The 13707-nt window shown below is 39.7% G+C and overlaps 1 protein-coding gene across 1 annotated transcript; it reads right to left on the bottom strand.

Annotated features, from left to right (window-relative positions):
• Positions 1-222: 222 nt before the first annotated feature.
• On the bottom strand, positions 223-7459 carry gosr2 (golgi SNAP receptor complex member 2). Its single transcript, XM_059348335.1, has 6 exons — positions 7296-7459; positions 6388-6452; positions 4996-5104; positions 4318-4450; positions 1566-1706; positions 223-1088 (listed from the first exon to the last, which is right to left on the bottom strand). Exons 1-6 carry the CDS (start codon positions 7322-7324, stop codon positions 927-929), a joined length of 639 nt encoding a protein of 212 aa, XP_059204318.1. The 5' UTR covers positions 7325-7459; the 3' UTR covers positions 223-926.
• Positions 7460-13707: the final 6248 nt, after the last annotated feature.

Here is a 13707-nt window from a genome sequence, read left to right as displayed (position 1 = left end):
AAACAGTAATATTACTTCGCAGAACACACGGGTTGCTGATCTAAAACTTTAAATGCTTAGTCTAGATTCACCAAAGTCCTACAGTGTTGAACATGAAACACTAGATGGTGCCCTCCACACCTTGAATAGACCTGTGAGAGCAGTAAAGCAACAATGAGCATATCAGTCTGAGTTGTTCTTCCTGTTACCAGCAGAGTCATTTGATGAAGATAAACAAACATATACAGAGGCAATGACATGTTTTATTCTATTAGGATAATTAAATCACTCACATAGTGAGACAAGAGCCTAGTTTAAATCAAAGTGAAAGTAAACAATTACAATTTAATACCTGCCTCCATTGTCTTTCTGAAGAGATCCTTGTTGACACCCTGTTATCTATATCATAACACAGAAAACAAATCGGCACTATTCTTGAATTGCAATGTAATGAGACATGGTATATTCTATTTTCTATAATCCAACGAGGCAGAATGACAACATTACTGACAGATTCAGGAACAAAACAAAGAGTTTGTCACTGGAGGCGAAAGAAAGTTGAGTACAAAGATGAGTTTTTTGAAAAAGCCATTTGGGTAGAGACACGAGTGACTTACAGGTTCAGAGTGGTTTTGATAAAAAGACATGGATTTGTGGCAGTAATCTGAAAAAAGCAATAGGCCTGTTATCACAAAGTTCAATGCTCTATGAGCTTCAAGTGGAATAAAATACTGAGTGTAATTAAGGTCTTCAACCCTACCATTTTGCAGGTGCCAAAAATAATTTAAATGATGGAAAACAAACTATAATGGCACTTTTATTTTAATTACTCAAATCTGATGTTAAGAATTCCATTCTGCCACTTTTCATATCATGAGGGATGATGTGCTGCAGAAATGTCCACGACTGATAAAAACTGGCCGTGGCTGTGGACAGATGGATGCTGGTCAGCCCAGATATCTGATCACCAGGAACATGAAGAGGCAGGTCAACAGCATGCCTCCGATCATGATGAACTTATCTTGGGTGGCTCGCCTTTCTATCAGTCTCATCACTGTGTTAGACAGCCCCAACATGTTGGCCACATCCAGCATCTTCTTATGGGTCCCCTGTCGAACAGAGCCATGTAAACATTAATGATCACATGTTAGATCAGGTCACAACAGCCATAAATACATTGATGTTTTGGAAAATCCAGGCATTACATGAACACACTGTAATTATCCACACTAATTTGTCTGATTTTGAGAGACGTTGAGTGCCAACGCCCTGCCTGACGCGCCACTCCGTCAGAAGTTTCTCATGGCGAGACAACCGGGCTGATCAGCAGACACACCCTGATAAGAGGAGGCCTGAAGCAAAACCAGGAAGACCATCTCCTCCCTGGAAACAAGGACTCGCCCTCTTGGTGAGCATAAAAACACTAACAATAAGACTATTGTGATCAATGTGGGAACAATGTAATCTGTAGCTATCCAGGGAAACGGTACTGCCTCCTTTCTCTAGTGAAGGAAAGTGGAGGTCCTCTGCTCTTCAGATTGGTCTTTTTTAATTTCTCGATCTTGTGTTAAATCATGAGAACGCACCTTTAGTGTAGATCTTTGATCTCTGAGACCATTGAGGATACTGCTGCCGCTGCCCAGGAGGTCATCCATGCCTCTGTGTGCATTGTGCAAATTGGAGTTTAACTGTAGGGTCTCATCTATGGGGATGGAGGTATCTGCGTCCTGTTGAGCAAGAAAAGTATATCGTTAGCCTCATAGCATATTTGCCTAAGTCATATTTGAGCGTTTTGGAAAACAAGAAAAAAACAATACATACATCACACTGGTCTTTTTTTGGAACGAACACAGAGTACTTCTGCTCACTGAACGCTATTCCGAAAATATGAACAGGTTCACTGCAAAAACTCAAAATCTAACCAAGAATACTGATCTTATATCTTGTCAAAATGTCTTATTTCTAGTCAAAACAAATCTCTTTACAAGCCCTCTTTAAAAGTGTTTTGCTAGCGTTTACATCACTTCATCATACCTTGTTGCAGAAATGTGATTAAAAGTAAAAACACACTTCTCCTAATCCCTTTGATTGACTGAAAGTACATTTATTGTCTAGAAAGTTGAAGAAACATGAACTACCTTAGGCAGATATCACAATTTGGCCAAAAAATGACTTAGGCAATTATGCTATGAGGCTAACGATATTGTACATCAAGCAGACAAAGAGTCAAAGTTCCCAGAGTCTGACACATTTTTACCAAACTTCTTCATAATCAGAAGATTTCTGAAAGCTGTCTTTTTGCCCAATAAAATGATCTTCACTAGGCCCAACCTGAGCTTGGTAGCAGCAGGATTATGCTGCTTACATCCCAACCTGTTTTAAACGGGTAGTTCAGATTTATCAAGGTGGAGTTGTATGAGGTACTTATCCATAGTTAGTGTTTTACCTACAGTAGATGGATATTGGTACACTCCCAATTTGGAGAAGCAGGCAGGAGTAACAGTACAGAAGCTTAGCAATGTTCTGTTGTGAACAGCGGCAGTAGCAAAATTTAACTTAAAAAAAAAATCCATATCAGAAAAGTGTACTCTATATTTATCCAGCAGACAGTGCTTTGGGACGAAACTGAAGCTGTTACCTATGCTCTCATCAAAGCCACCAGACAGCGTTGACAAAAACAGTAATTTTACATGCAGAACACGGGAGCTGCTGGTCTACCACTGCTTCAAGATTGGCTAGTCTGTTTGGGTTGTTATGTGGCTGGTGTTTAAAAGGGTTAGTTCAGCTACACTAAAGTCACACAATAAAACAAACTAACTAACTGATCTGGAAGTGATGGTAGACAAACAAGTCCTTTGTCCTGCAGGGCTGTCCGCCGGCAAAGTAGAGCTGTGAAAATATTCTCAATATAGCATACACTTTAAGCGGATATAATTTTTTTTTAGGTGGGCCTTTTTTATGCTTCTAAAAATTTGCTTTGCTGTTGCCTCCGTCCACAGCTGTACATTGATTAGCTTCAGTGCTGATAGTACTTCCTGCGTCTCCAAACTGGGGTTGTGCTAACCGCCATTAACTGTAGGTCATACACGTGCTGTATCCAAAAGTCAAGGATCCTTCCTTCGGAGTCGGGTCCTCCAGAGACGAGGCCAGAGTCCTTCCTTTCACTGTGATAACGCACAAATGGAACAGCCTTCCGAGTGTGCAGGTGTGCGTCATTTCATAATTGGACGTCCTGTTTACATTCAGCGCCGCAATTTCAAAACCAGTTCACAACATGGATGTGGCTTTGGCATCAGTACTCTTCCACATATTTCTGGAAATGGAAGAAGATGCTTAAAGGTTGAATCTCCACGATTTAGCAAAAAAAAAGCCAGAATCCAGTGGATTAAACCTGAATATTTCACTGATCCTGGCTGAATTTGGCCGCTATTCAGTTTCATAAAAGCAACAGCGCATAACTCACCATGGAGATGTGTTCTGGGATTCTTTTTAATTTTATTTTACAGTACAGTACAATAACAGTTATTTATAAATCAAAATAAAGGATAATAGCGGACTGTCTGTCCCTGTTAACACAATAAACAAATGTATAACTTTCTGAATGGCATAGCTACGTATACTTAGCACATAGTACACCATCATCTGACAAATGAACAATTAATAACTTTAGCCGACTGAGACAGCATCAATTAACTTAACTGGCAATGTATCAAGATTATGTTTATTTTCTCTGAGCTAAATATTCTAGCATAGGTTTATGCATATGTTTTGCTTGACTTTGAAAACAAGTTTTGTAAGTTATGTGATAAAAAATATTCAGTGTAAACTGAAAATACTTAAATATTTAAATTCATATCGGTGTCGCTGTTTTTTCGCTCGCAGCTTTTAAATCTCCCGGTAGACCGGTGTGCGCAATGCATTATGGGTAGTCGGCGCGTACGGAGGATACACACATGCATCCTTGGAATTTGTGCAGAAGAAGGACTCTGTCCTCTGGAGCATCCTGGACATTGGGACAGTCCTTCGGCGGATGTCGATGACGTAGAATCCTTCAAATTCAGCAGTTTGAGGATCCTTTCTTGACATTGGGATAAAGCCACTGACTACTTTCTCCTTTTTTGTTTTTTCCCCACAAATAAACAAGAGTGCAGCACTGAAACAGGCGTAAAAAGGTAAAACTTTTTCGAAAATCAGCATTAGAGCAAATCACATGTACCCAGGTGATGAGGATACAAGGGCCTTGACATTGATCAAATAGTGGAAAGAAATGAGGATCAACAGCGTTGATCCCTTGAAGAAAACAAAACAAAGTATCTCTTGAAGGTACGTTTGACTTACGTTGGTGGTGAAGGTACGGCTCATGAGCTCCTCCCTCTCTCTGTCCTGGGCCTCTCTGGCATAGCGTCTGTGCTGGAAGTTTTGCAGGGCGGTACGAAGGTGTTGGACATCATACTTAAGCTGGTCCACTCGCCTGAGGGAAAGCAAAGAATACAGTAAAACTGTAACTTTTACATGAATTTAAACAAAACTTCTCTAATAACAACACAAAATAACCTCTCACCTCCTTAATATATTTTAAGACAATGCATCCTTTCACCTCATCTTGCCTTATTGTAATTCTAACTATTTGTAATTTTTCTGGCTGATGAGAACATTTATTTCCCCTCAAATGTCATGTGGCTGGAATGACGAGTCTCTCGCAGTCTCGCCCTCTCCTTAGCGTCACTCAGACCCCACTAGAGCTCTATAAGAACAGAGTGATGTGGGATGGGGTGTACTGTGTCCCCTCGGGCCTGTTTACCCAGCTCTGAAATGAATCTTTGCCCAATGCAGCAGGAATGCTGGTGATGACGGGGATTGTGAGGAAATGTTTTCACAGAGCCACGTCGCCACAGGGCAGGACAGGGCTGCCTGTCTCATCTTCTACACCCTGCACTGTGTCTTTATGAGATATGGCTCACCACAGCCAGTTCTGGGGCTTTAGGGTCACCGTCAATTGAGTCAGTCCAAACTCACAATTTGGCGTTCTGGCGGCGGTTCGGTGGTTCCTTGCTGGCCAGGATCTCGAGGCGTTCTAAATGATTGAAGATCTGGTCGATTCTAGCCTGCAGCTCATTCTCTAACACTTGAATAATGAGGAAAAAAGAAAAAAAGACAATAAGCTTGCTTTGATTACAGGAAGGAAGACATCACGTATTGCATTTGGATGTAGTCCAAATGATCAGGGAATAATGTACTACATTTGTTTGAAACATGATTTACTATTTCCTACATAGTTTTCTGAGACTGTGGGTACCCGTTTATTCCAGGGGGACTGCAGCAGTATTTATCATGGAATGACCCTCTCTCATTTGTTAGCATTTAGGCTACTACATGACAGAATATTCTTATTCTAGTTAAATTTACATTACATGAGTAGTGTTTCCAATTTTGTTGTCTGACAATAAAAGGCTTTCTATTCTATTCTATTCTCCTCTGTGTTAAAACAGAGGAAGGGGGAGGATTGTCTCCTGCCTGGCTCCCACCATTATCTAAAAGAAGTCCTCCCAGCTTCTGTCACTGCACCCGCCCCTGGTACTTCCTGTCCTGGCACCAGTTTGGCCCAGAACTGATTGAGTGGGCACCAACCACAGAAAACAATCAACCAAGGAGACCCCCCCCCCCCCCCCCCCCCCGTCATACCAGAGAGGTAGCCATAACAAGGAGTCTGCACTGAACAGAAATTAAGAAATTTACAGGACAATGGTCTAGAAAGTGGTGCCATCGATTTAGAACTTTGGGCGGCTGGCTGGGTAATGACGTATCTCTGAAAAAAGATGCAATTGCTTTTGCAGAACTTTGTCATTAGTGATTGTTTGTTTCTTTTATGTTGTTTTATTTCTATTTCTTTGCTGTTGTTGGTTTTTATTTTTTTTAATCTTGTATACTCACCTCACAAAATATTGTGATTGAGTGCAGGGTTTTAAAATTATAATGCTTAATCGCAGCACCCAAGCAAATTTCGGCCACATGATCTAAGCCTAGAATCAATGTGGAGCATCAAAACTAACTAAATTAATTTTGCTAGATTTAAAAGCTTTAGCTGGTCCCCAGTAGACCTCTTTACTATGTGTTGTCTGTAAGCTTTTGGTGAATTGTTTATTTATTATCTGCTCTAACTTAACTAACGTTTTGTACACAGATATTGTAATAATAATGGTCCAAAATTATGTGAAATTGCTGTTTGACATAGAAAAACATACCCAGGTCTTCAAAAAACATAATGTTTCTTATTTTAAATAATAATAATAATAATAATAATAGTGATGATAAAAAGAAAAGTATTGGTGGAATCAACACTGATAGTGAGTACCATAACAACAAAGAACAGTAGGAGAGCTGAACAGAGTTAAACCAGACACTACTCACAGTGTACTGACTGACGATCTGTCTTCTCCAGATTTCCCATAAGAGACTGCACCTCCTGGATTTGCCTAATTCAGAGCAGAACATAACGTCAGTGTATGGCAACCAACACATGATGCCAATACACAATCTGGCGATCACTCAACCATCAGCTGTTTACAGGTTTTCATGACCAACAAACCCAAATATCGTCACCCTGTTGAAATAATCGTCTAACTCATTTTTTCAAGTTTTGCAGGAAACACAAAAAACTTCACCAAAAGTGTAACATATGACATTTATTGATCATTTCACTCAAAAGGGATGTAACAAAGAATGGCTATTGGCAAAGTAATAACACTGTGTGTAAATGATGTCACTTAAGAGAAATAAATTATTTAGGCAATTTTTTGAACATGCCTTTGTGACTTAAGCAAGATATGGTAACACTTTATTATGAAGGTGTCTACATAAGAGTCTTAGAGTCAATTATCATGAGCATTAATTTTACTTCAAAGTGTCATTAATGTTCGTGACACATCCCATGTCATGTTTATGACACGCTCGTGTCACTCTTATGTAGACCTTAGACCTTAAGAGTAAAATGTTACCAATATTAGTGTCAACAATAAAACACTGATAAACTAAACTTATAACTAAACGATCTCCCTCTAGCTCTTCTTTGCTGGGTTCTTATCTGATGCCCATGAATGTGGCAAATTGATCATCTTAAAGAGGTAAAATCACATGATCTGATCAACTGAGGATGTAGGCGATTTTACCATAGGTGGTCGGCGTCATGAGATGATTTAGGCAAAAAACCAAACAGTGCTACAATTAACTATGACTGGAGTTAACGTAGTCACTGGTAATTAGCTTGTTAGCTAACTAGCTGAGAGTCTACAGTTGCCACAGAAGTCAAACACACTTACTTGTTTGTCTGATGGTAAAGCGTCTCCATCTTCCCTGATTTGTTGTTTCCCTTCGCGTGTTAAACGTAACTTCTTATTGACAACACCGTTATTCTGACAGGTGGCTAAGCTAGCTAGCTAGCCAGCCAGCTAACAGTAGTGGAGTTTACACGTCATCAGCAGAGCTTTTGTGTACGGAAGTAGGAAAGCGGATGTTCTGTTACGTCATCTTAAAGAGACAGGAGGAAAACTGAAGAGTGCTCACTCTGCCCCATTTTTGGACACATTTTTTTTTTCACTTTTAAATTTTGAGGCTAATTTGCTTCTATGACACGTTTTTTTTAGACCAGTGAAAAGTAAACACCCATAATACACATTAAGGTGTTCTTTTAACTACATTGTGTGTATTTGTGTGTGTGTAGATTTCCCTAAATTCAACAAAAATTAGCAAAACATAATGCCTCAATTAAAATTTAGAGAACTAGTGTTACAAAAATAATAATTGTCTAAATGTATAATCAACCAGAGAAGTGTCATGATGATATTTATTATCTACATCCTTTTTTTTTTTTACCCAATTCACCTGTAGGCCCAGTGTGAATTTTACACAAGTATTTAAAGACCCATAATTATATCTTTTTCTCCTACCAAAGTTTACAGTTTTACTTTATCCCATTTTATTCCTAAAATATGGCTATTTTTTAATGGCTTTTGATAATATTTTTCATTTATTATTCAGTGATAAAAAGAATTCCCTCTGTAAAAACAAAAATACATTTTTAACCTAGCTTTATTGCATACACAAAATTTCTGTTCTGTAAATGTATGCACATTAGAACATGTATGATAAGATAATGCATAATTAGCATATTAAAACAAACATTTTCAGTAAAAAAATTATAATAAAAAAATAATTAATGCAAGTCATTTACAGTGGGAGTTTCATGCGGATATATTTTTGTTTAGTTTTACCCTATTCACCTGTAATGTATCTTCTCAATGAACGATCTTTGGCTAGTACAGCATGCTGAAGAAACACCACCTGGTGTCAACAGTGCTCAGCTGCAGACACACCAGTAGGGGCCAAAGACAAATCCAGTCGTTTGTTTAACTTTATAAATTGTCATTCTCGGCGTTTATTCCTAAAAGCTGTGATGCATCACTGAGGTGAAACAGGACACCAAATGTTAGCACTTAGACTCATACACACACTGAATCCAGGTGTGGTGGCTCACAAAACGCCATTGTGGACAAGTTTCGTTTAAGGATATTTAACTGGTCCTAAACTTCCCAAATTTAAATCTAGCCTGCAGGCTAAATTCTCCATTATATTTGATATTCTTTCAAACGTAGTAGCTGACAGGTGTGATAGCAGAGATCTTTACCCCTAACCTAAGACAAACTCTGAGAGCATATAGCATAATCTGTTGACATGTGACAGGAAAGACTCTGTTCAACATGTCCTGGGGCTAGCTTTTGTCAGCTCACCCTGATTCAGTCTAATAAGTCTATCCTTTTTTTTCCACAGATAGGTGTCAGAATATTCCTGCCTGTCCATCCAGAGGCTTCCTTCTTGCCTGCGGTCAGAGACACCAAAACTAATGATATCAAACTTTTCAGTAAGTCACAGATGTCTGAGGAAGGAGACAGGGTTTGCTTGTGAGTACTGTGTGAAAGTAGTGTGATTGGATTTCCCAGAACAAGCTGCGAAAAATTTCACAATAGTTCCTGGGTGATTTAGTGGTAAGAGAATCATCCTGGGGCGCTCCCTGGCACCATCACAAAACCACATCTCAATCACCTTTGCTCCAACCCCTCCATCGCCTCACTCCTCGTCTCCTACTAATTTGGGAGTGGAGGCTCGATAAGACCAGCAGCAAGCAAAGCAAATTCAGGCATCCTTTAGCCTGACTAGTGCAGTGAGCTGTTACGAGCTCCTGTTTGCCAGTGATAGCTGTATTTGTTTACCCTCGTCAGCACGGCAATCAGAAGTCGGCCCAGACAGTTTTCCAGTGTGGCTGCCTGATGGTACTTGAGTTGATGGTTCTATCTTCAGGCTAGACACTTCTCAACAGAGGTCCTTTTCACCCACCCCCACATGTCAGAAACCTTGAGATCTATTCATGCCACTTCTTGCTCTCGCTGTTCACCGTTTTCGGTTGTCATAACACATCCCCAGGGCAGTGGTTGGATGTGCACAGCTTTAACCTGTTGCTCAGAGGAGAGAAGAAGTAGAGAAATAAGGCCCCCCTTCAAACCATTTGCAAACAGTACATGAGGCACATTTACCTCTCTCTCTCTCTCTCTCTCTCTCTCTCTCTGTCTCTCTCGCTCAAGGTCGTGGGGTTCTCTCTGTCTGTCCTTTATCTTTCAGCCCTGAGGAAAGGATGAGATGAGCTTACTGGTTTTCCTCCACACCTGAGCACCACGGGCACAACCTGGAATCCAGACTCCAGGTGTGTGGAGCACGATCACGCCACTCCGACTGACCGAGAGATCACATGTGGTTTGACATAGTTTGTCAGTTTAATGCACTTGCATGGTGCAAAGTTAGATTTGTCCAGTTATTACTGCCACCAAAGAAACTACATCTCAGGTCCCATTTGTGTAAGGGGTGAGAATCACCAGGGTATTGCGCTAACTATATTCTGATATATTGCACTTTCTTAACTTTTTTCAAGTGGATATTATGTCCCTGAAGGAAAACTAATAAGATAAACATTCAGTCTGTTTATCTTATTTCAGTTATTTTTATTGAAGCAAAATAGGATGAGAAATGTTGCATGCACCTGACAAACTCAACTGTTTGTATTGCTGTCTACATAGTCCAATTTAACTGAATGCAAACTTGTACAGACTACTGTACAGTTATTTTGATCAATGCAGCTTGTAGGAAAAGTTCCACCGCTCCTTCAGAAACTGTGGAATTAAAAAAATAAATGAATTACTCTTAAATTGAAATTAAATTAAATAAAACCTCTCAACTCAGACCATCAATTTGACTAAAAAACAGCAATTTATTTTACAAGTTTAGTGCCAAAAAGATTATTTGTATTCACAATATAGACTGAGTAATTTATGTCATAAAATATCAATATTTGTTGTCCGGTATTGATACAATTACTGCACAAAGTGGAACAATATTTTGATTTTGACATGTCAAAATACTGTTTCCACTACTGATTAAATGTTAAAGACATGTTTATTCATACATTTATACATACATTATTTATTTGTACACTGTAGTATTGCTACTTTTATTTCTTTACATTCTAAGCAAAGAATCGACTGCTTCTGCCACTAATGCTTAAGAAAAATTACATAGTTATTATCAGCAAATGTAGTTTAGGTATTAAAAATGCACAATGGCCCCGTTCTCAGCGCTGTAATTACCACACAAGCCTCTTATGAATATAATATATAATTGGAATTGTATTATCAATTCATCAACATGTAGGCAGTATTTAAATATCAAGGAAGACATATCTTTATATAACACTGGTTAGTTTAACCGTAAAATATGCTTTACTTAAGTTATATTTCATATAAACTGGTACTTGTGTATCCCTTAATTGACTAGCTATTGTGTATTTTAATACAGACCTGCATCCATTTGCAGATATGCTTAGGTATTCGCTAAAATCTGACCAGATTTGGAAGATTTTACAGCCATGACCAAGTTGTGTTAGAATGAGACTTATGTGAGCACAGAAAACTTGTTTACATGTCTATGTTTGTTTGTGTGTGGCTGCCACACTAAATCGTCAAAGAAAGCTATTTCCTGGTGCAAGCTTTGCTCCTTTGGGGGCTTCAGCTGGAACCAAACAGAATTTAGCGCTGGATCAGTGTCCCTGTCCTGGTTAGACAAGACGGCAGCAGACTTGTTGTTTGGTAGAGAAGAAAGTTCTCAGTGTACTCTGTGACTACCCCCTTCTGTTATTGTTCATCAAGAGAAAATGATACGTTATTGAATCACTTTTACACAACGCACTTAATGATGTTTTCCAGGCAATATAATACATCATAATTCTCCAATGATTGCCCAAGACAGACAGAGTGAAGAAGCCAATTATGAGGAGCAAAATCGCCTTGGGTCAACAATTTTTGGATACCAGTCATTTTTTGAAGGCACACTGATCTTCCTTCTCACTCCCCCCGAGGGAGATGATCCACTCGTCTTTGAAGCCGTGATGAGACGCTGAATGAAAGCAAATGAGGGCCTGTCAGATATGACAGCAGAAACTCATAAGCTCCCAGCATCTCAGTGGGTTCTGGTGGGAAAGGGGTCCAGAGGCGGGGCCAAAGGGGGGGCCAGGGGAGGCACGGGCCCCCTGCTGGAATCTGAGTCTACCACACTGAAAATGTGATTGGTAGTTAGCTCTGTATGGAGTGATGTCACAAAGTCAAACAACCAAAAAGCAGAAAGAGATGCATTATGACTACAGAGACGCAAAATTACGACACAGAGACAAAAAAAAACGACAGTTAATACATGTAAAATCGTCACAAAGAAACAAAAAAACGACTACAAGGAGACACAAAAACGCAAGAAAAGATACTAAACAACCCCAAAAAATGCCAATTAAAGGCAAATAGATGCAAAATCACTACAGAAAGACACAAAGCAACAACAAATAGATGCAAAACGACCAAAAAGAGATGCATTGTGACTACAGAGCAGAGAAGCAAAACTATTGCAAAGAGAGAAAAACAGCTGTGAATACATGCAGAACAGCAAACAACAACTCACAGTAATGCAAAAAAAACAAAAAAACCATAGTGCCACAAAAGAATCGCAGGTAGATGCAAAATGACAACAAAGTCATTCAAAAGGACTACAAAGAGACTCAACATGATCACAAAGAGATGCAAAACTTAAAACAAACAAAATTACAACAAAATTGATTATAGAGATGCAAAACATCCACAAAAAAGGCAAAACCAACTACAAAAAGATGCAGAACAATCAGAAAGAAATGAAAAATGACCACTAAGAGATGCAAAACTGGCCTCAAAATGACACAATACAACTACTGAAGTTGTTTTGTGTCTTTTTCACCTTTGCAGTCTTGCTCTCTATGGGAGAGTTGGGGAGAACCTATTATGTCTGTATCCATGAGCCTGGTTGCGTGTTATTAGGAGCTACAAACAGTTGCTATTAACTGATTTTATTTCATGTCAGAACATTTAAAGTTGTTTATTTGGCAGTTTCATCTGAGTGAAGAAAGGGGTTTGTTTCGTGTTCTTGTTCTCCCTCCCGGCTTTATTTTGTCTGACCTCAAAGAGCAGAGTGATCATACAGCTGTCAGACACTCACACACGCACACAGCCCTGTGGCCATACCACCTGTGACACTCAGACCTCTGGGGATGAGAGATGCCGTCCACCCACTGCTGTGGGATGATGGCTCAGCCAGGATGGGAACACAAACAGCAGCATGGCACGGAGCTCCACGCTGGGCTTCCCCTGCCTGACAGCTTCCTACCACCAGTCATACACCCACTCACAGCCACACGCCCATGATCAAGTCATATGTGTCAATTAGACAGAGCGTGCAGTTCACGGAGCTTAACAGTTAATGGGTTTTGATGGCTCATTATTGTGTATCTGAATCCTTTAATGGCCGTGATGATTTAATGAGTAAGAGTATGGACTTAAAGAAGGCGTCTTCACAGACGACATTCCAGACTTATTTTCTGGAGATGTTGCTGGTTGAGAGAACACATAGCTCCCCCCTTTATCTGTGTTTTTCTCTGTAGAATATTGTTGATCTGGGAAAGTTTTGTTTTGGTTGTAACGGAGGTCAGTTTGTGTGTGTGTGTGTGTGTGTGTGTGTGTGTGTGAAGCTGAGAGAAAGACAGAGGAGTGCCATATAGTGTATGCATGGGGAGTCAGTTATGAAGGTGCGTTAGGTCTTATCATGTCCTATCACAGCGGCTGCAATGTTAACCCTGCTGTTTGCACTGCAGGTGCAGCATGGGAACAGACTCCCCCAGGAGTTTCCCAGTGGGGGTGAGGGGTGCTCACGATGGGGTGGTCAAGATGAATACCAGTAAACTTTTGCAGGGCATCTTTGCTGTGAGAAATCAGTGCAACTCGTGCAGTGCATTGCCATATCTCCAGTAGTCTCTCTGCTAGTTAGCTACATCTCTCAAGCATCCAGCTCTCTTAAACCATTACTGTTCTTCTCTTGGCTACATTTGACAAGTTTATATTGGCAATATAATACTGTTATTAGCAGTGGCGGTTCTAGACCAATTTTACTGTGGGGGCCAAGGAGGGGCCAGTGTTTAATCAGAGGGGCACATTAAAAATTGTCAAAAATTATATTTAAGCATTCAAAACCTTTATTTTAGCTAAAAGTCTCATATTTGGAAAAACTACATTGATTGAAGCAATGAGACTTACCAACATTAACAGTTATTTTTGTACG

This window comes from Centropristis striata, chromosome 13 (assembly GCF_030273125.1).
Source record: "Centropristis striata isolate RG_2023a ecotype Rhode Island chromosome 13, C.striata_1.0, whole genome shotgun sequence".
In the NCBI taxonomy this organism is placed as follows: domain Eukaryota; kingdom Metazoa; phylum Chordata; class Actinopteri; order Perciformes; family Serranidae; genus Centropristis; species Centropristis striata.
This window is presented reverse-complemented; position numbering and strand designations above follow the sequence as displayed.

What these genes read in the sequence shown, in the direction of transcription:
- gosr2 (XM_059348335.1), bottom strand. Translation starts at nt 7,324, where the DNA reads ATGGAGACGCTTTACCATCAGACAAACAA. An exon ending in CTTTACCATCAGACAAACAA is followed by an intron (nt 6,453 to 7,295) that starts GTAAGTGTGTTT and finishes GCTCTGAATTAG; the next exon opens with GCAAATCCAGGAGGTGCAGT. An exon ending in CGCCGCCAGAACGCCAAATT is followed by an intron (nt 4,451 to 4,995) that starts GTGAGTTTGGAC and finishes GCTTTCCCTCAG; the next exon opens with GCGAGTGGACCAGCTTAAGT.